The sequence below is a fragment of the Oryzias melastigma genome, linkage group LG5, assembly GCF_002922805.2.
Source record: "Oryzias melastigma strain HK-1 linkage group LG5, ASM292280v2, whole genome shotgun sequence".
NCBI classification, from domain to species: Eukaryota; Metazoa; Chordata; class Actinopteri; order Beloniformes; family Adrianichthyidae; genus Oryzias; species Oryzias melastigma.
Genome location: NC_050516.1, coordinates 1,068,366 through 1,091,067, shown reverse-complemented (window position 1 = coordinate 1,091,067; position 22,702 = coordinate 1,068,366). Strand labels below are relative to the sequence as shown.

Here is a 22,702-nt window from a genome sequence, read left to right as displayed (position 1 = left end):
TGTGATGGAGGCCTCTTTGGAAGATAAAACTGCTCCAGTGTGTTTAAAGTACAAATAAGAAAAAAGATAAAAAGCAAGGCCAAACCACCAAAGCCAAAACACATCCGAGGTGATGCAGAAAGGGAACATTTTCTGCTGGAGCTGTTTATTTTCTAAAGAAAACACGTCCAGCAAACTGAATATTAGAACAGCAGCAGGAACGGCTACGAAGGTCAAGCTTAACAAGAATCTGGTTGAGAAATTAGAAGAAAAGAAAGCAAACAAAAACAGGGGGAAAAAATATAAATTTAAAAAAGGAACCAACTGAATTAGAGTGGAAGAAGCGACTTTCCTGTTATGAATGCCTCAAAACTATGTATTTTACAAGTATTTTTTTTATTTCCGCAGTGTCTTTATACAGAGTATATTCATATAGTTTCTGCTGACTATTTTCACATTCTCACCACAGAGTAACAAGTGCTTTGAGTAAAACATTTGGAGGAAAAAAATCATGCACCTTTTAATAGTTTTAGTTGGCCCTAAAAAAAAAAAAAAAACGGGAATGTTCAAGGCGACAGAGACGGCACCTTTGCTCCGAAGTCGCTTAAAGTTCCACTCCGTTTCACTGTCGCACTAATCGGGTCATGCCTACATAAGCTTTACACTGTGGAGAAAGCAACACAAAACCGTACAGGGCAGGCAAGCGTCTCAACGTACAGGCTCCTCCACTCAAGAGTTCAGAGGAAAGGCAAGCATTCTCCAATAAATTATAAAACCCCCACATGTATAAAAACAGCCTCGCACAATGTCAGCGCGTTGCTTTTGTGCCGACAGGTGATGTTTGTGAAAACTGAGAAGGTCCTTGAAGAGGAGGGTGTTAGAACCCCCAGAAAATCTGTTGGCATCTTTTAGGCCATTACTCATTGGGTTGTGATCGCCGATATCTGCCCTGGATTGTGTCCTTCCCTCCTGGGTCTGGCTGCTGGGGTTCATGTGCACCACTGTGAGAGGAGAGAGCGACAGGCAGGGCCGATCTGAGGAGGCAGCCAGAGAACGAGTCTCCACTTTACTGCACGAATGGCAACCGATCCTGAGATAGCAGGAGTCTGATACAAAAACACACCACGAAAGGCACTTTATAAAATGACAGTGCTTCTGTTCTAAGGAAATTCAAGTTGACAGAGTTAAAGTGAGTCAAAGAGTGTCTTCCCAAAAAAAACATTCCTTTCAGTGTGAGACTAAAGCAAGAGATGGTTTTGTTTTAACAATCAATCAAAGCACAAGTTTCACGATCGGCGTCTCCCGGGGGCCGCCTTGATTGTCCCCAGAGACGTCCAGGTCCAGCGCGGAAAGAGAGAACATGAAAAATTCAAAACTTCACACTACGAACTCGCCACTGAAAATCATAAAGCCAGAATACAGTTGCATCGCGTCCGAGTTCGTGTCTGCAGCCCGCGTGGGGGTCCCCGTCCTCACGGGTCTGCCTTCTTCATGCTCTCAGCCCCTGCCTGTAGTTTACATCCATCCAGTCTCTCCTGACCCACGCACACCCCCACCCCCCAGCTGCTCCGCCCTCAGTCATCGTCCCCTCCTCCGTAGAGGTCGGCCAGTTTCTTGAAGCGAGGGCCCCAGTCGTTGAGGTAGTCATAGTCCTGGTCCCCTGAGCTGGTGGAGTTGAGCGAGCTGACAGAGCCGGCGGTGGAGCCGCTGCCCTCGTAGTCGAACACCAGCAGGGAGTCATAGGGAGGGGCGGTGGGGTCGTTGTCCGCTGCCCTCAAACCCTGAAGACAAACATGTAAAAAAATGTTCATATCATTAACATTGTAAACATTGTTCTGCTTCTCCTGGAAGGCATTTCAGTTTGGTCACTAGGTGGTGATCGCGCTATAGCAATACGCTTTTTACAAGAAAATTAGGGAAAGATTGAGTAAAAAACTGTGTTTTAGACCACAAATGTTTTAGCATTAAGCATTAAGAGTGTTAGCATTAGCCGTCCTAAGGGAAATTCCATTCAACGTTAGCATCAAGCTAGCAGACTTTAGTTTTATGAGCTATATCGAGCTATATTTTTATGAATCAATTATTGGTCAATGAAGCTTAAATTGATTCAAATCGATTAGTTGGTTTTATCAGTCCAGCTCTAGGGCTGGGCGATATGGAATTTTTTATATTTCGGTATAGTTTTTTTCATATCAGGCGATAGCGATATATATCACAATATAAAAATATAAATCAAATAACCATATTTGTCAAATTAGAATGCTCTGCAGCTCAAACAAAAATGTGTAAATCATAGTTTAGATTTATATATTTATTTCCCATCATAGTTTCAAAATAACATACGCACTGAGAATATTGCAACTAGTTTTTTTTAAATAAGTAGATATATATATATACTAAACGGAAAATTAATGCAAAAGCTTTTAAGATTCAACAGATAACATAAATAAAATAGATCACTGTCAGTTCAGTTAAGTTCCGTTAAAAACATTGCACTAATTTTCTACAAATAAATTCAGGCTGTTTTCAGGCTTTACAGAGCAAACATAAAGTTACAGCCTTTTATACAGAAATGCCTTAGGTGTTATACTTTTTGAACTCATTTCTAAATGTCTTTTGAGAAAATTAAATTGCATTGAAGTCATTTATAATTTGTAATAACATGTCTCTGTTGTCATCTAACTGTAAACTCAAATTTAAAATTGAGAGATTTACCAGAGATTTCCTAAATCTGACTCCAGGTTATTACGTTTTTTTTTTAAAATAATATCAGCAATAAAAAACAGCCTGAAAACAAAGTTTTCGACCAGGGGTGTCAAACTCAATCACAAAAAGGGGCCAAAATTCAAAACACACTTTAGGTCACGGGCTTTATTTATTTAACCCTCAAACTAAACTTTTAAAACTTCAAAAACGTAACTTTTTAACATAATTATGATCTAGATTTATAGCATTACCTCCAATAATGCTAGTGAGAATGCTGTAAGCTGAATTTGGCAGCTAAAGATGTTAGTGCTGATAGTTGAAGATGCTGAAATTGATAGCTAACCTACCCTGTAATACCCGCTGCTAATACACAGTGGATTCAATTCTGTCATATTGAAAAAATGTTTTTTTATTTTTTTTTATTTTAATTTTTTCATGAATGTTCTATGAATTAATTTATTTGTATTTATCAGGCACGTCTTAAAAACCAGACCTTGAAAATATTGTCCGAATTTAAACTGGTCCTGAACACGTCAAGGCTTCACGCGGAGGAGCACGTTAGCATTAGCATCATGCTAACCAAATCAATGCTTTTTATTAGTTGGTGCTATAAGTCCAGCCAGTTTGTCTTCCAGTTCTGACCGACTCCCGTTACAAATCATGAGATGTTCTGGTGCCATTTATAAACGTTACACAGAGAAGATTAGCTGAAGTGACCACGGGGGTATGGTGTCTTGTGAGGGTTTGTTTAGGAAGTGGATGTCCAAAAAATGTACCAAAATGAGCGCTAACAAGCATAAATAATTAGATGTAAAAAGTTACTCGCCATGTGCCGACTAACTCTTTAACTTTTACTCACCTAAGAGGAGAAAATACTTCAATTTTGGACCTTTCATAATAAAAGTCTATTACGATAGACACGTTCCACTATTAAGAAAAAGTTCTACCACAATATCTATTGTTATTGTTTCATCACCTAGCCCTAATATTAACCCTTTAACACCTGAGGCGTTGCAGGTGATGCCTGAATGCAAACTCTTTAACTTTCTGTAACTTTTCAACTGTTAACACAATCAACATAATTCTGGAATCACGCCACTTTTCTCCTCTTTCTAGGGAATTACGTTGATTGTGTTAGCAATTAAAAAATGATAATAAATCAAACAACATAAACACTGGAGCTTTGGTGTTAAAGGGTTAATCTGCTGCAACCTAAAAAAAAAAACCAAAACGGTTGGTCTGCAGGGAGACGAACACAGACCAGGCGTAATGTGAGCACTTTTTCTAACCCCACAATCATCCCTCATGGAGGTCCTGCAGGGACAGCTCCTCCACTTCCAACGCACAGAAAGGTGCTCCTTAAAAAGCCCTGCGTTGCTCACTAACAACTTAATGGATTTCTTTCTCTCATGGGAGCGGATTCAAGGTGCAAGACTTTTTAAAAGAGCGGAAAATGTGTCTCATGCGCCTCGCCCACCCATGAGACTTTTAATGATCCTTCGCAGCCTTTAAGCTGATTCAGAGGCAGAAAGTTAACTGTGCGAGGAATTCCTACCAGAAAGCTAATGGAAGGGATAAAACTCATCAATGAAATGAACTTTTAACTGCAATATATAAAACTGAGCCTCAGAAATATGTGACAAGAAAGAGAAACAGAAGGAAAAACAAACCCCAGAAAAACTGAGACCTACATCATTTATGAAGTCTCCTATGTCTCCTGGGTGGGGGACACTGGGTCTGACAGGGTACTGCGACTCAGCGATCACAGGCCTCTCATCCACCCTGCGCACCCCCGTTGTTTTATTGATGATGTGGTCCAGAGACTCCGGCTGCTGCAGCTGGCTCAGATCGTAGTCCTGGAAGAAGACAGCAGACGAAGGAGCTGAGTTCACTGTCCTCCGACTGTTTCCAGCTTTTCCCTGTCTGAGGGAAACATCAGCTGCGTTTTGGAATCAGGATCAGTTTATTATTTAAACACAGAAAAGGCTCCAAAACTGTCAGATTACAACTCACACAGGTGCTTCCTCCTTTCTGCATCATCTTCTCCCTCTATCCAGACGATGTGAGATGTTTGTTTACATGGACTCACGTTCATAAAGTGGTTCATCAGTGAGCATGTTGCTGCTGTTTTAAGATCTTTTCTTTTTCTTGGCCTGCAGCTGTTTTATGAGTGAAAACACGTCTCTAACTCTATATGCTTACTGCATTATGTGGGAGCTGGAAAACAGCAGTGGCGGTAATCTTCAAAAAAAAAAAAAAAGCCTAGCTACATGTAAACATGTAATGTCCAACCAAATAACAGATTTCAATCTTCCAAAAGAAGTGTATTCTGTTTTCTTTGAGGTGCAGAGAGAGCAGAAACTCTGTCTTTTATTTCAAATTGGTGGTCAGGTTTTTCTTTCAACATATTTCTGTTTTTTCTTTTTGAGATGGATGAAAACAGATTTTCAGGATAAAAATTTAACCCTTTGAGGTAATTTTTGATATTCAGCACAATCACATTTATTTGACAGGGTTTGCATTAAAATGTATTGGATTTGGATATATAAATATATATATATATATACACATACTAAAGTATATGTATCAAAAGAGATACGTCTACATCCACATACAGACATATGTGATGCCATTATAATTATCCTCAATCACGATGAGACATATTTGTACTTAAAAATAAATGAATCAATTAAATGTGAAATTTGTCAAAAAATAGTTACTTGAAAAGGGAGGAACCTTGTATAATCTCAGCCCTCTTATGCTTCACTTAGCCATATTTTATTTATATTTTACATAGTTGGTGCTCCACAAACCTAGAAAAAGCTACAAAAAGATGTTTCCATAAATGTTTTTTATTCAGATGTAGGTAGTTTCAGTACTAACAACATACTGAATGGAATAAAGAAACAGCTGTGATAAATCAGAACATTACCAAGCACTACAGTAATGGGGTCACAGTTGACTTTCTCTGAGAAAACTGAACCAAAAGTGAGGCGTTTGTGTTTCTGGAAGATGGTGTCTTTGTTGGAACAATGTTTCTTGCCAATAAATATTGCATTGTTGAAAAGCACCTCTTTTCTTTCTGAAAGATGTGCTCTAATCATCTTTTGATATATTTTTGACAGCGTTCCCAGTTGTCTTTTGATTGTGATAATTGGTACTTTTAGCCGATATTTTAAAAAACTGTGTCGTTTTTTTTGGACATAGTTTCCTCAGAGTGGCAGTTGTTCATCAGCAATTTTGTTTCTGAGTTACGGGCGGTAACCCCGCCCCCCCTTCCCCTCTATAGAAGCCAAACTCTGCACTCATATTGTTTGTCCTGTGGGATTGACATGTTAAATACAGGTGCAATCTGTAATCAAACCAGAGGTGCGTTGGTCTGAAGGGGAAAATAGTTTTTTGACTAAGTAATATAATGTCTTTGTAAGTGATGATACTCAGTACAGAAATGGATAAATATATATTGGCTTTTATTTGCTACAATGGACAGAACTGTGAATCTTTTGCTACAAAGTGTTTAATCTGAATATTGTCCGCCCAGCATATTTTCTACATCGCAAATAACCTCTTTTTCAAACTGCTTTTTTTCGTTTGCTCCTGATTCACAAAAATTTGAATAAAAAATTATACATTTTCAAAAAATATGTCCTCCATCATCACAAAAATGGCAAAAGTACATGTCAAAAACAAGAAAAACAATTATTTTTTGTTATTGTCAGAATGGCTTTTTAAATTGTGCCACATTTGTAAGGAATCTGCAGTTTTGGATGTGCATCCAGGAATCATTTCCCCAAATTTTCTCTGCTAACAGCTTATTCTATGATTGACTGTTTGTTATGAATTGTTTTATTTAAAGCTATCTCTGCTGGTGGACAATGTTTTTTGGGGGGTAACATATACTTGCACCCTACCTGGTCCTCTTCTCCTCCTCCCTCCTCGTCATACTTGAGGATATTATCCCTGACATCGTCCTCCGGGTCGATCAGCAGCGGCTTTGCCTGCCGCTCCTTCTCTCTGCGCTTCATCCACACCACAAACAGCAGAACCATGCCTGGAAAAATCACAGAACCCTGTGTTGAAGCCGCCTCTTTGAAGCAATTTGTCATCATCTGCTTTCCTATACTCACTGAGCAGGATGATGATGCAAATGAGTATGGCGATGATAGCTCCGGTGCCGAGGCCGGCGGCTGCCACGGCCCCTGTGGCGCTGCAGTCACCGTTGTGGTCACAAGGGCAAACTTTGACCCTAATTACCGAGCGGTTGGATAGAGGAGGGTTCCCCGAGTCAGACACTATGATGGGAATCTCATACATGCCTGCCTCCAAGTAAGAAATCCGTAGCTTCAGCTGAGCATAGTCACCTGCAGAAGGAGGTGAGATGGAAATACAGAAAAGGAGGAAGTGGTGTGGAGAGTGAGCGGGAAAAGGAGAGGAAATGGGAAAATTACAACACTTGCTGAAAAGAGAATTACATTTACAGCAGGATATTGTGATGTAAGTGAATGACATTGAATCAAAGCTTCATAGAAACAATGCTCTGACACAAATGCATGTAAGGACGTATCAAAGATATAAACAAATCTACAGTTTGTAACTTTCCGCATCTATCACTCAGTCAAGCTTAGACGGGAGTCCTAGTGGGAAAAGAATCCAGGTATGTGATCAGATTTGTCCTCAAGACAACCGCTGCAATACATCCATCTGGCTGGAGTTGGTGACAGATCGGCAGCTCGGGGGACCGAGAGATGAATGGATCTCATTTGTCACAAACGATGGATCGTGCGTCAACCCTGGATGGCATCCGCGTTTCTCGCTGTGAGCTTCGTGATACATTTTGTTAAACTTGGACTTTCCCTCATAGCTTACAGCTGTCCCTCTTCCAGAGACTAATGTTGTCAGATCCTGCTGAGGCGCTTTTGCTCCTCCTTCAGGGTCAGGGTTTCGTTTAACCGGGATGGAGAAGGGCCATCTTTCACTTTTCCAATCCAAAACATTTACATCATCTGGATGGATTTCCTAAACCTTTCCTGCTTAAAGTCCCACTCCCATCAACTTCTGATCCATTTTAAAAGTGTTCTTAGTGGTCTTTTAATTAGAATTATGTTGTTTTGAGCCAAAAATAAAATTCCTTGTGTTGTTTTCTATCACATAGTTTCTGCAGAGTGGCAGTCCTTCATTAGAAATCCCCCTCTAATGCCTGGTTTATACCGGACGCGGTAGCGCTGCAAAGAGGCGATGTGTGGGGGGAATGCACGCGGTATCCGCTTCACCTCCAGGTCACACCAGACACGTATTTTTACGCGACGGTAGACAGGCGCTTCTGCTCAGCTGTGGCTACAGAGCTTGTTTTGCCATCACACACCCAACAGTTTTTTGTGTTATGTTTTTGTGTTTATTTTCGTCTACAGTCTTGAAAAAGTTTTGAACAATGACCGTATTTCTCATGTGTCTTGACGTAACTTCCAGCCAAAATTGACGCAGATCACTCGCAGCTCGCTCAAAAAATAGGCCAGATATATGGCGTTATTTTTCAACCAAAACTCTCACGAGCATATATCTAACTCCATGTACAAAATAAACGATAAAGTCCTTTTCCTTTCTTTTTATTTGGAGTTTTAATTTGAAAAACGAATGATACAAGGGTATTTCTGTTTTTTCCTTCCATGTTGAGTTTCACACGGGCATCAAAGAGAAGCTCCATGAGTGCACAGTCCTCCATGATGGGGCGGAACTAGTTTTAGGAGCGAAGGAATACTTTCACAGGCGAGCAGGAGAGGTCACAGGAGCGTAAGTGTGGAGAAGAGGTTTCACGAGGAGTAGCGGGTGTGGAGACCGTCCTGCACCTGTGGAACGTTCCTTGCATGCACGGAGTTTGATGGATGCTTGTGGGAGAGTTTTGGTGGAAATTTTACTCCAAACAGATGCGGAAATGATTGCTGCCCTGCACTGACCAGTGGAGGACCGCGGCGCTTTGTGACTTGAATGAACTACACCATATGTTAACAAGGGGGCCAAACGGAAGTTGCCTTTGTTCTACACCACGTCACAGTATTTTCGGTTTGAACCAGGCGTAAGTTGTAGCCTTCCCATTATTTGTCTGCAATTTGATGCATCAGAATGGAGCGGAGTAGGAAGCTTGTGGCCCGCCAACTGTAGCATCTGCGTGACAGCTACAGGCTTTTTAAAATGGCATTTCTTCGTCTGTTCCTGATCACTGACGATTTGATTAATTAAATAATTTTCTTTATATATATATATATATATATATATATATATATATATATATATATATATATATATATATATATCTTCCATTATGAAAAAAAGAGCCACAAGAACATGTTAAAAATACACATTTTCATTAGAGCGGGTTTTTAAAATGTGATGAGAGTTTAATTACCGCTCAGTCTGGAAATGGTCCAGTTCCGACGGACGCTGGGAGGAAAGGACGGCAGCTCGAAGACGAAAGGGCCCACATTGGGGTCGGTGTCTGCGTCTGAAGCTGTGATGTTGATCCTGGAGTTGGGGCGTGAGCGCTCGCACACCTGCGCCTCCCGCGGCACCAGCACTGGTGGGTTGTCGTTCACGTCGATCAGGTAAATCTGGAGAGTTCCCGTCCCGCTGGCTTGGGGTGAACCTGGGAGGAAGAACCGGTGACATGCGGCAGTTAAGCAACAGAGCAAAGATAAAACCATCAGAACTGGATCAAAAGCCAAAGTGAGACGGAGTAATGAGGAAAACACAAAGGAAGGCAGTCTTTTCCAGTCATGTTACGGCAGCCAAGTTTTGTGGAACTGAGAAAATGAGAAGCTGGAGAAAAGAAACAATAGAAAAGAAAAGGCTTTGTTTACAGAGAGGCTGCAAATGCGGGGACAAAACCAGACACACTTTCAGCACAAACACAAGACACCGACTGAATGAGAAGACACACAAAGATTTATGCTATCTGCACACAGCAAAAGCTGCAACACCAACCTTTCAATGCAACCTCATCTGCACTTTTTCTGTTTAATTTGCTTTCACCAGCTGGGAAGAGCGTAACTAACCTCTGGTTACATTTTTGTGTGTAATTAACTGCATAAAGTAGCTTTTTAACAAACAGAGGATGCTTCTTTTCCTTTCATTATTGCTGCTTCCACTGTTTCCTTTTTAGCACATTGTAGTGAATTAAAGCTTTTGGCCTGTTTCCAGTTAGTACGTTAAGACAAAAAAGAAACACGCATGTGAACGCCAAGGCAGGCGGCAGGTGCTGCCCTACACACACATTAAAACACACAATGGTGCTGGTTTTCATGGGTTCCAACTGGTGCAAACCTAATAGCAGTCGGTGAAAATATTTAAACCACGTGTGTCAAAGTCAAGGCCCGGGGGCCGGATCTGGCCCGCCGGGTTATTATAACCGGCCCTCCAGATCATTTTATTTTATTATTAATGGTGCAATGTTATTTTGCAATTATTTCTAACTTGTATAATTTTGACAAAATATATTTTTATGGAGGGTAAAATACTGAAAGTTATTTAAGGTTCAAGTTTAACCATTTTATTATTCATAATAATGTTAAAAAGTTATAGTTTTAAAGTTGTAAAAATTAGCATTCTGCTAGCTTTTTGGACTATTTTGGCGTCTACTAAAATTTTTTTAAGCTGTTTTGGATTTAGGTTGATGTTAACTCGCTAGCTGTTTTGGCTAATTTAGGCTTTTTCGTTTTTTTAGGCAATTTTGAAGTTTAGCTATTTTTTCAGCTAAATGCTAGCTGTTTCGGCTAACCTAGGCTATTTTTTTTTATTATTTTTTTTTAGGCTAATTAGGCATTAAGCTAATATTTTAGCTGGCTATCACCTTCAGTGTTTTTTCAGCTAAGAGCTTCAGTGAGTTCTGCTATCATCTTTAGCAACCAAATTCATCTTAGAGTATTCACACTAGAATTATCGCAGGTAATGCAATACATTTAGTCCATAATTATGTTAAATGTTACAATTTTAAAGTTTTAAAATGTTATTTTAGAGTGTTCAACAAATGTTTATCCTGTTTGCCCCGCGACCTAAGGTGTATTTTGGATTCTGGCCCCTTTTGGGATTGAGTTTGACACCCCTGATTTAAACTGTTATGGAAATTATCATCCAAAAACTTGTTAAAGCAGATTAGAGTGCACCCGAGACCTGGCAGCTTATCAGATCACATCTATAAGCAACATAGCTCAATGTTAATAAATACTCAGTTTTTGTGAGTTAATACAATGATTTTCGACAAGAGCACATTTCACGTTAATTCAAATAATTATTTAATTGGATAAAAAGTCTTATTTCAGGAAAAACTGATTTATATTCTGTCTTGCAAGAAAAAAATGTTGTCAAGAAAGTTTTAATAAAGATTTAATGAAAATGGGTTTGCAACTTTTAAAGCCATTCGAGTTATTTTGTTTTCTCAATGACCACAACCCAAGTCTGATTTCACCTTAGAGCAGGGCTCTGCAACCTGAGGCTCCGGAGACACGTGCGGCTCCTTTATCCCTCTATTGTGGCTCTTTGGCTTCGAAGAAAAATGCTCATAACGATTGGAATAAATAATGGATTTGCAGTTTTGGCTCTTTTGTGTTGCTAAATAAAGTTGATACGATTTGTAGTGGAAGATAACTGAGCAAAATTGATGGTAAGAGGTTGATTTAGCACTTATTTTTTGTCTTCAGCTGAAATTTGCAGCTAAAGTAAAACTACAAATTTTAATTCTACACCAATGTTTTCATATCTATAGTACATGGAGAAAAAAGTTAACAGTGCAGAAAATTCCACGGTTGACTTGACTTTCTAGCATTTGTAGCTCAAGTAATTTGCAGGACAATCTTATTTGACACAGGGTATATTTTATTTTGAAAGAAACTTTCTGTCAAAAGTAAGAGAAATTAGACTTTATCCATATGTATAAAGAAAGTTATAATGCTGCAATAATTCAATTATTTTAATGTTTAAAAGGTACAAGGTAGAAATTAATGGAGCAAAAACAGAAATAAAGGGAATATTTTGGGGAACTTAGGGGCTCTTACTGGGTTTTGGTCAGTAAGTAAATAGATCAAGAGTTTCCTTTGGCATTAAAAATATAATTGCCTGACTTAAAGTAATAAAAACCGGATTTGTATTTATGTTGTTACTATGATCATAAAAATAAATGAACTGTTTTTTTTTGGCATAAATAAAACATAATCATCAAGAGAAAATTGCATTTCTTCTAAAAATTAAATAGTCTATCATTTTTAAAGAGGTTCACTCAAGTTCGTTTCAAAATAAAAGTCACCCTGTGCCACATAGAAACATCTCAATACAGCAAATGTATTCATAGGTAGTGTAATATCAGCATTGAGGGAAACAACCATTGATTTTGTAGTGCATCTCAGCCAGAAATGCATAAATCTAAGGAACAAAAATGTAATCGCATCAAATATGTGATCATTTCCATATTTTTTGAACCATAAGGGACATGAATTTGTTTAAAATTAGAAATTCTGCTTTATAATCCGGCACACCGATATTTGGGGAATTATGGGTACTGTAGTCAGGAATTTTGTGGAGTGATACATACTGTCCTTTAACTTAACTTTTACAAATTTTTTACTACTTACCTACTTTTTACTTTCAAAACTAAAAAGTTTTTATTTTTCTTCAACAAGAGAGTCACATTGGGGGTAAAAGAACCACATGTGGCTCCAGAGCCTCAGGTACCAGACCCCTGGTGTGAGAAAACGTATCATTGTTTTCATTTTTAAAGAAACATTTTTGGTCGATTTGGCAGATTTTTTCTATTGATTTAATTTTTTATAAATGTTAAGAATTTTTTACTTATTTCTAAGTTCTAAGTTTTTGCAGCGTGTTTTTCGGCATTATAAAATCTGCAGTCAGTAACTCAAATATGATACAAAAACACCAAATACTTTTAGATAAAATGAAGAGTTATAAACATGTTTCAGTAAACTGAACCTTAATTTGACAACTTATTTCCCCTGAAAGCATGCCATTTATGATGTTTATTCAGAAGCGTAACTACAGTATTTTATAGATTACTTCAGTAACTAACCTCAGTGTGATGCTACATTACAGCACAACATTACTAGTCTCAATAATGTCTCAAATCCATCCTTTGATAATACAGTTCACTCTGCTCGCTCAGTCTGTTTTTTATTGCTGTTTTCCGTGTTACTTTTCATCTTTTTGCATCTTCCTTCTACAGTGACCTTGAGCTCTGAGAAAGGTGTCTTGTTAAATGAAATGTATCATTATTATAATAACAGATGAAGAAAGTAAACAGCAAAAGTAAACGGTGCCGAACAAACACTGATACATTGCAGCCTTGATGTTCAGCTGACAGCTCTCTGCACACAGACTGTCAGACAGCTGATCTCAGTTACTGATGCGGTGCAGAGCACCAAGAGTTTGCCCCAGCAGCTCATCAGTCTTGTTTTCAACTTTTTTTTTCCTCCTGCAAAGAGTAACTTGGTGCATCAAGTATGTAAAGGTCTGTTGCTTCAGGCCCCAAGGCTCATCGACCGCCTTGTCGGTTATGATTGGCTGGCTGTTTTGTTGCCTCTTACGCATCACTTGTGTGGAATAACTGAAGAGAATTTCAATCAAAGTAGGATATATCCCCTTGTTGACAGCGATCTCCAGAATCAATAGGCAGTCAACACTTTCAGCTGATATTTTGTGCTTCAGGATGGCCCATCCTTCTGCTATCAGTGGAGTAAAAGCAGTCGCTTCTGCTATAGAGCAAGCATCTCATTAGAAGTTTGGTTTTTGGTAAAGTAAGGTATAGAAACTTAGTTTCTGTCACAGCCAAGGTCCTGCAGTTTTCTATATAGAAGGCAAAGAACATTTCAATGATTCATAGTTTCACCTAAAGAAAATACTAATCTATTAGTCATGACTTCAAGGTTTTCTTTGGAGTGTAACTTGTATGAAATGAAAAAAAGGAAAATTAACCACAAATTAAATAGAATTTTTTTCCTCTTTATTTATGTGTAGCATGGCTCTCTGCAGAACGGCGTGCTTCGTGATGCTTTGAGAGGCTGTAACTGCTGCCGTCTTCAGAGGCTGTGTGGCTATTTCTGCTTTAGTCCTTAATAGAGTCTTTGGTTGGGATGAAGTATTCTGAAAGACGGTTTCTAAGCATATGACTCTTTATTATCTTCAAAAATTCATCTGCAGTCTGCTCTGAGGCTCTGTCTGTCGGTGCTGTCACTCAGCGTTGCTGCATTGGGCTGAATCAGATCCGACCAGCTCGCACATAAAAACCCCAGGAATCCAGCTTCTGCCACTGTCACATCTTCACTGCCAACACCGTATCAGTCTGTTAGACACACGATTCTATAGAAAGCTTTTTTAGCAGTAAGATTTAACTATTCAACATTTTCACAAGCACATGTTTAGAATCGGATTATGTTTGATGTATTGGCAAGAGTCTGGCAATACGATACATATCACGATATATCATAAAACTGTACTTGTGTGATTCTGAACCTTTTGCTGTGAAACTCAGCAGAACATTTGCTTGCTTTGCCAACAGCCTTTTGACTGAAGCTCCGTGCATGTCCCACTGTGCCGGTGGACTGCTTCACTCGTTCTTATCTGAGCCTGCTGCAAAGCACAGCAACCGGCGTTATTAGATGATACTGGCACAGAGTTTCCATTCTGTACCAATCACAAGAGAGTAAACTATATCCATATAAATGATCATATAATTTGGAACACTAAAAAACATTAAAAAGCAAATTACAAGAACGAATTACTGGAACACTAAAAAACAAATTACTTCTGAAATATGAGTTATTTTTGCAGATTCTTTTCATACACGGAAGTAAAACGACTCAATCTCTGAGGCACCGCCTTTCGCTCCCTGAGGGTGTCACCTCATGACATCATCATAGAGCCCTCCTTGTCAGAATGTCATCCATGAAAAAAAAACACAATTAAAAAAAATATTTATGTACATATTGTGTAGTTCGGGCGTTTATTTTCAAAATTTGGTGAAGCTAGCTGATCACCACTAACACAGGCTGCTAGCTTTGCGGAAAAAGTGTTAGCCTGGCGGCGAAGCAGACTCTTCCTGGAGGGGTAGTTCTCATCTTGTGACATCAGCATGTTATGACCCGCTCGTTTTCATGGGTATGGGAGGAGCTGGTACTAAGAGTTTTTAGAGGATTACTCAGAAATGCGTGAATGGATCAACATACCGCTTTGGAGTTCTTTATAGTGAGGATTGAACCGCATAATACACTTAAAAGCTCAAAAAGTCGTTTTTTCATGGTATGGCCCCTTCAACACAAGCTGGTTCTTGCTAGAGTTTGGTGTTGTTTTGGTTGCTTTGTAGAGCTGCTCAAAGAGGCTCAGTGTGATGTGCTGCCAACTAGTGGTAGGGATTTTGTTTTTTTTCTGAATATTTTTATTTTAATTATAAAAACTTTAACAAAATCACAAGAAAAAATAAAAGTCTGGCAAACAATAAACTGGGGTAGCAAAAATTCAAATGAACAAATTTCACCTATTTGTACCTATTAAGAAAAATAAACTAAAGAGAAAAAAAAAACACAAGTCAGGAGTATGGTATTCTTACAGAAACATTTACGTCATTGTTGAGTATTGGATGGCGTATTTGCAGTTGGATTTGATCTTTCTGTTTTATCGAGGAGCATTAATACTTATCTTGAGTGATTTATTTTATACCCTGATATATATCCAAATGATTCAATTAGATTAACTAACTGGGGAACAGGATCTTTTAAGTTTGTCAAAAAGAGAATGATAGATATCATTGGCATAAAGGGCTATACGATGTTCGCGTTCACTAATTTTTACATCTGCAATTCCAGTATGAGTTCTTACAGCCATAGCCAGAGGCTCAATAGCCAAAATAAACAGTAGAGGTGAAAGTGGCATCCTTGTCTAGTTGATCGTTGGAGAGTAAATGATTTGGAGATTTTATTATTGGTCAATATTTCAGCAGTTGGATCTGTATATAAAAATTGTATCCATTTCAGAAACTTTTCCCCAATTCCATACCGTGGAAGTACTTTCAAAAGAAAGTGCCACTCAATCAATCAAATGCTTGAAGGTTGGTTGTTTAAGTGGAAAACAAAAGTAAGATGCTAAAAGATACACACAAATAATTAAATATTGTCTTTTCAGCATTTTAAATCCATGCAAGTATTGCCAAATCAAATATTGCGATATATCACTGAATCAATTTTTTTCTTACACCCCTAATGTATTTTGTATGTAAAGGAGATGTCTAGATTCCATTTACAGATTAAGAACTGAGCGACGCCCAGTTTCCAGTTCAAATTTAAAATGCTAAAATGTTTTCAAATGTAAAAATTGCCTTCTGAAACAGCTGTGATTGTATAATTGTCCGCTTTCTGTTCTCTCATTGCTGCAGTGACTTACATACATTTTCTGCCCTCTAACAGATGTTGACAGGATTTTGACTTTGTCCGTCTCCATCTTGTTTTCTCCTCACTACATTCATAAAGATTTCCATGAACAGATGTCGTATTAAGTTTGTGTTAGTCTGCTTCCTGCCACTTTGTGCAGTGGTTACTAATCTTATTGTGTTACAGCAGATGGTCCAGTGTTTCTCTTTCCAGTATCAAGCCGAAAACAAAGCCCTCTGGCTCCTCCGTACTGCTCCAATCGTAGGGGCATTTAAAGCTGTAGTGTTTGTGTTATCCAAAAGTCTTTTTGTGGCAACTTAGGGATGGCTATCCCTACGCCGGTATGGTGATCAGTTTTGTGCTTGTGGAGCGGAAGAAGAAAGGCATTTCTTCATATGGTGTGCTCTAAAGCACAGAAGTTTAAGTAATGAGCTTTTGTTTTTGCACAATTTTTTAAAGTCATAAAATCAATTTTGGTATGTATTTTCTGAGCGCTGGCAGCTATGAGCTAAAGTAGATGACCAACCATTGATGAAGTCATCAAGTTGTAGTAATGTCCAAACTGAGGTGACTATTTTTCCATATCTCGCAGCTTGGAGGGGATTCGGCCTTACTCGATATGATGTTTTCTGTCTTCGAGTGGCGCCTTGAGACAGAGGTGAATCTGTGCTTTATTAAAATACTGAATTAAACAGACTAAACATAAATGAAAACTTTTGTATCTTTTCAACATGCTTAAAATTCCAGTGAAATGAGAACAACAATGTGCTCTCTAGATGTTAGTAGCCTGAGATGTACGTTTCTTCTCTTTTATCGTCTACTTGTTTTCTGTCACTGTCTTTTAACGTTTCTTTTAACATTCTCGCCAGGGGACTACACATGGAAAATAGCCTTCTTGGCTAAATCTGGATTTTTTAAATCCATGTTTAATTTTTAATCATGTGTTTTGTTTTAAATTGCATTGTCCCCTTTCTGAAACTAAACTAAACTAATGCTGTGATGTGAACATTTATCAAATAGCTTAGTGAATCACAAACCTTGACTGTATATTTTAACTTGTGTGTTTGGTCTGGATCAGTGATGCTTGACTTTGTTTGGGAGCTGGAATGCTAACCTAAACTAGAAAATAAGCAAACCTCAGTCGGCTATAGAACAATGAATAAAAAAAAGTAACTGAAGTGCACAATGAGTATTTTAACTGTGAGAAATAGCAATATACAGTGATTGATTATTATTGTGCTTGGTTTTCTTTCTTTTCTTTCTGGACCGTTGTCAGTCAATCTCCTCGGTGTCATTTGTCGTTTACAGAAAGTGTTTATCGCTTGCAGATGTTTTGGATCATTCTATAATTCTGTACTTATTTCCTACAAAAGTTTGAACTTTTAAACAAGAGAGAAATATGATAAAATGTTAACGTCTTTCTGAAAGAAGTGTATAAAGTGTGTAGTGAGAAGTTTTACAACTGTGAAACTAAATGTTCCTGTATTTTCTGGCACAGTAGCACATAAGATAAAATAAAAGTTAGAATAAACAAATGTCTCCCTGAATTTTTACTAATTAAATAAAACAAAGTTAAATACACTTTGAGAAAAATGTGTTTCTTAAATGGCCAGTAGTCCCAGTGAAGCAGCAAGAGGTTGTGGTGAAAAAGCAAAGTTGTCCCGCGTGTTCTCCAAAGACAAAGATGGCCTCATTCGGGACTGATGACAATAGTACACAAAGAAACTTTCTTGCACGTTTTGCAAGTGGCTTGAAATGCAGGAGGGAGTGACCAAACCTATACCTGCACATAGAGTAGCTGACTTTGAATGCCCAGTTTATGCGTTAAAAGACATTTGCAACAACGTGTTAAAAGTGAAATTTCTAGATGCTAGTATTGTGACATACACAGAACTGCATGCATGGTTTTTATAGCTATTAAGATTGAAAACGCTTGAGAAAGAGCCAAAATAACCAGTTTAAAACTGATGTGTCAGATTAAAAAAATGTAAATGTTGATTAACAAATACTGGCACAGATAGTCAACAAGACCAATAATCGATTGACCCCAATTTAGACATTTGTAATAATTGTAGAAATTAAAGCTGACTACATTGCAAATGTCATCTATAACAGGTTATTTACAGAATGTAACTTCAAGACTAGCTGCTTTATTTTTTTGCATGTTTGGTTTAGAAAAGAGACAGATTGAACCCATGCAAAAGGAGGACAGGAGATCAGATGTTCCTCAATCCTGCAAACGGTGAGTTCAATCAGTCATAACTTTTGGTAAAAAGATGATGAAAATCAGAGTAGAAAAAAAATTTAACTGCCTTAATGAAAGAAAAGCTCAAGACACAGTATGTTTTCATGTGTCTGTAGTTTCTTAATGGACATACACAAACTTCTTTCCTGTTTAGAACTTTTCCTAACCAGTTTTGTTTTTCTTTAAACACTCATTGAAGGGTTTTTTTTCTAAAATGATTTAAAGCTTGCTGTGTCTGTGTATTCTGTTCAGATTTTAAAGCCACCAGAGGAAAATTTGTGATGTTCAGCTTTTTATTTGAAACAGACTTAATGAGATTTTGGGGCTGCGCTCCAATCTCTAGAAGCCACAGCTGAATCTGTACAGTCACAGTGCACACAGAGAGACAGATCCTGTGTAATAATCTGCCTTTAATCTGTTTCTCTACAAATTAAAACGTTCCTTTCCTGAATAGTGAAGAACATGACAGAAAAAAATGAGCCATTTAATTAAGCTGTGATCTCTAATGATAGCAGGTTTGTTTACATCTCTTTTTTGAGATGCTTTGATTTTGACACAATTATCATGAAAAGGAGGAAATTTTTTTTTTTTTTTCAAAGGACACAAACAAACTGCAGTCCATATGGCAGCATGTAAGCAAAATGAGGCTTGAAGCTAAACTCAGTAGTTTGACCTGATAAAATGTTAAAGGATCAACATTCATCTTGTTAGAAACTGAATGTCACAGAAATATATCTGATGCTACTTGATATTTCTTTGGCAAAACCTCCGGGGGGGCATTTTCTTTCCGAGCGTGTCTGTAACAAACGTCTTTGGAGGTGCAGACGCCTCACTCTGCCACAAACTGCTGGACTGACTGCCACAGCAGTTTGCCCGCATGAGCCTTTCTGTTTTTATCTGATCATCACAACATACACAACCATCCTGACTTACCGGACTTACCATTGTCGTACGCCAGGAACGTGGCCTCATACATGTTGTTTCTCACGTACATGGACTCTCTGTCCAGCAGCGCCATGGTGGTGATCTGACCGTTGGTTCGGTTTATCCTCAGCCAGTTAGCTGGGTCGGATAATTTAGCGTACCTGCACACAAAAGCACACACAGAGGCTGATTCTACACAGTATTTATAGATCATCACTGAAGCGTTTCCTTGATAAGACAAAGGTTGTAGGTTGGGGTTGTAATCCATGACATGTTTGTAATAAGAAATTGTTACGCTATGAATAGCATATTATGCTTCTGTAATTCTTAAAATTACATTTTAACAAATGCAAAAAAAAATCTCCAACCTTGTACATGTTAACATGATTTGAAAACTATCTGTTCAAGCTGCTGCAGAAACAAGTCACCACAGGTTCATGGTTATATTTTTTGATCATTTCAATTTAAACTTTCATGACAAATCCCTGGTAGGGACATGCAAGGACATCTAAGGAGATTCAAACATAACTGATGTACTTTCTGAAATACACTAAAATGTATCAAGTAAATATTATTTAGTAGAAAAAAATCAGTAAAATCCTTAAACTTCTGTAAAAGTCCCACTTTGATCATCTTTTGATCTATTCTAAAAGCACTCCCAGTGGTCTTTTAATTATGATTAACAAAACCTGCCATGATTTCTGTGGGTAGGACTGTGGACTAGAAGAAGAGGGAGGTTGGGAGGGGGTTAAGGGCACAAAAGAAAGGTAAAAGATGGTAAGTAGAAAATGGTAACAGTAAGGGTTAACATCATAAAACAACCAGGTGTAAAAATCAATCTGGAATGGGCGGGGCCTGTCTACACACACACTCAGTATGTGGTAGCTAAAATAGTCTTCACATATAAACTAGTCTAAATGTACACAATAAAACTGCAGTTCACACAGCAGCAGTCCGGACCCCCCAACACCTGCCATAGGGCCGAGGGGGGAACCCGCCAGCCGGAGAACCCCGCCAAGCACCCCTTTCGAGTACACGGGACCGCCGCAGAGGCCCTCCCATGCCGGAACGCACAGGAGCACAGAGAGTGCAGGCCCCAGTCCAGCCAAAAGAGCACCCCCCCACCGTGCCAGGAGGGCCAGCATGAGGCCCCACTCCCGGAGAGCCCCCCAACCCCAGACGAGCTGCCCACCACCACCCAGGAGTGCCAGGAATGCCCCTGCCCCACCCCAGGTATGAGGCAGGGCCATCCCAAGGGACACCCACCAACCACCCGCCCTCGCCACGAGAGGTCCAGGGGGGAGCGAGGCAGGGGCCACCCACCCCCGCCCAAGAGACAGACACCCAGAGAAGTGTTGTAAACAAGGCCCGACCAGGCTCACCCACTGATGGAATTTTAGAGAGGTCTAGTTCCCGAGAGCGAGGGCCAGAACACGCACCACCGAGACCTGGACACCCCCAGGCTCCGATGCAGTTTGATCCCCTGCTCTAGATCGTAAATCTCAGGGATCCCTCTCCCCGCATGGAGAGGAGGCCACTGGACTCAGGGGACCGGCACCCAAGAGACAAGACCACCAGGCCGAGGGACCCTGCTCCCCGGCCAGGGATGGGGTAGGGGACAGAAAGTCATAGGTCCCACCTTCCTTGTGTGATACATGTGTGTTTAAGGGGTGCAGTTAAAAATGGTGAATATTATCTCCGCATTATTTTCTTATATATCAGAAATTGTTAAATAAAAATACAAATTTCATTTAACAAAGTTGACTTCGGCAACTTTTCAAAGATTAAAAAGTGTAGTACAATATTTGACTTTTACTATGTGACTTTAAATGTACACAGTTTGAGCATGCAAATGTATAAACGCAACACCAGAAACGTGCGGATGTTTCACATGACAACACTTGAAGCCCACTCGAACATAAAAAACAAGTCTCTAAATCTTTTACTCATTGATCCAAAGCGCTCATTACCAGGTTGAATGCTCATTACCATAATAAGCAGCAGCAGCTAAGCACCTCTGAAATAATAAAGCAACACGGAGAGCGGAACATATGTTCACCCGGCGTATGACAGCAGCAGCTCATTAGCATTAAGAGTGATGTGTAGTCCATGTGTGGAGCAGCCAAGCAGCGCTCCTAAAAACTTCAGTGCTCTTTGTTCCCACACGCCAACTGTCGCCGCGGCTACTCGCTGACGCCTCCCCAAGCTTCACATCTTCAGCAAGTGTCTTCAGATGAGAGCTCCTGACCAAGCGGCGAGAGTGTCAGATCCAGTAGTGGATCAGGAGAAATCTTGCTGGAGGGTCAGACTGTCAGCATAATAACAGGAGATGGACCCAGAGACCCGAGAAGGAAGAGGGAGGCTTCAGTTGTGTTCCTCAGTAAACGTGGTTAGCAGAACATGACGAAGGATAGACCGGCTTTAATTAAAGGAGTGGAAAAAGATTCTGACAGCAGCAGCCAGAGGTTAAATACATTCAGAAAACCACTTTCACCTCCAGATAGAAACATCTTCCGCGGATCCATTATCCACCGCATGACAGCAAACAGCTGCATTAAACACACCGGGTTGGGGACACAATGCCATTCATTATACGTTACAGCTCTCGTGAAAGCAAACAAAAGTCTACGATAATGACAAGCTTTCAGTATGAAGGTTTAAAATGAATGAAAATTGTCTAGTGCTCACCAGGTCTTTTAACTAAGTCAACACAACCTCAAGCGATCTGTCATAACATTTCAAACTGTCACCTGTTGTCTAACAGAGTCAATGATGCAGAGGCCTTGTGTGAAAAGATGACTGTTCAGAAACTCACATTTTCTGTTCATTTTCAGGTATTCTGTTACAGAGGAATTAATGGGATTGTGTTTTGGTAGATCTGGTCAGAACTTCAGATGTTGAACTACTGACCTCACGTTTGACTCTTCTAAATGTGGTTAACCTAGTTGTTCACATCTAATCTTAAAAAGGTTTTCTGACCGCAAATATTTCAAACATTTCTACGGGCTGAAATCAGGATCCACTTTAGGTGAATGACAAATCACATTGTTAATTTGAAAAATAGACATTGTAGATTTTAAAAGTTCTGAAAATTTGAAAGCTCAAAAGTTCACGCAGTAAACTTGAAGAAACAATAATGTAAATGTACCAAACTTTGGGAGAGCATTACCCCCACAGGAGGCACCAACAGTACATGCTGATTATTGAAAACTTTATCGACAAAAGTTAATCGTGTCCCATGAGCCAATGGGCTCAAAGCCTCATCACTATGTCAAATTAGGCTTAGCAATGAAAGTGAAAGGTTTGAGTTGAAATTTAAAAAAAGGAAAGAAACATTGAAAAAAAATGTTTTAAAGATTTTAAAGATATTTTGTATTTGATAACACTTTTAGATTCATAGTCTTTTTTTCAATTCAGGTTTTAGTATCAGTAT

General features: G+C 39.1%; 1 protein-coding gene across 5 annotated transcripts in view; it reads right to left on the bottom strand.

Annotated features, from left to right (window-relative positions):
• Positions 1 to 356: 356 nt before the first annotated feature.
• The window catches only part of cdh4 (cadherin 4, type 1, R-cadherin (retinal)), a 288,822-nt gene continuing 266,476 nt past the window's right edge, over positions 357 to 22,702 (bottom strand). For 4 of the 5 annotated variants that reach the window (XM_024269844.2, XM_024269841.2, XM_024269845.2 and 1 more), the window contains 6 exons: positions 19,279 to 19,430; positions 9,086 to 9,322; positions 6,813 to 7,046; positions 6,597 to 6,736; positions 4,377 to 4,541; positions 357 to 1,760 (listed from right to left, as the gene is read on the bottom strand). In XM_024269844.2, coding sequence (XP_024125612.1) covers positions 1,554 to 1,760; positions 4,377 to 4,541; positions 6,597 to 6,736; positions 6,813 to 7,046; positions 9,086 to 9,322; positions 19,279 to 19,430 — 1,135 coding nt within the window. In that variant the 3' untranslated portion in view covers positions 357 to 1,553. The remainder of the gene's footprint in view (positions 1,761 to 4,376; positions 4,542 to 6,596; positions 6,737 to 6,812; positions 7,047 to 9,085; positions 9,323 to 19,278; positions 19,431 to 22,702) is intronic. The other variant, XM_024269842.2, reaches the window with a different exon arrangement.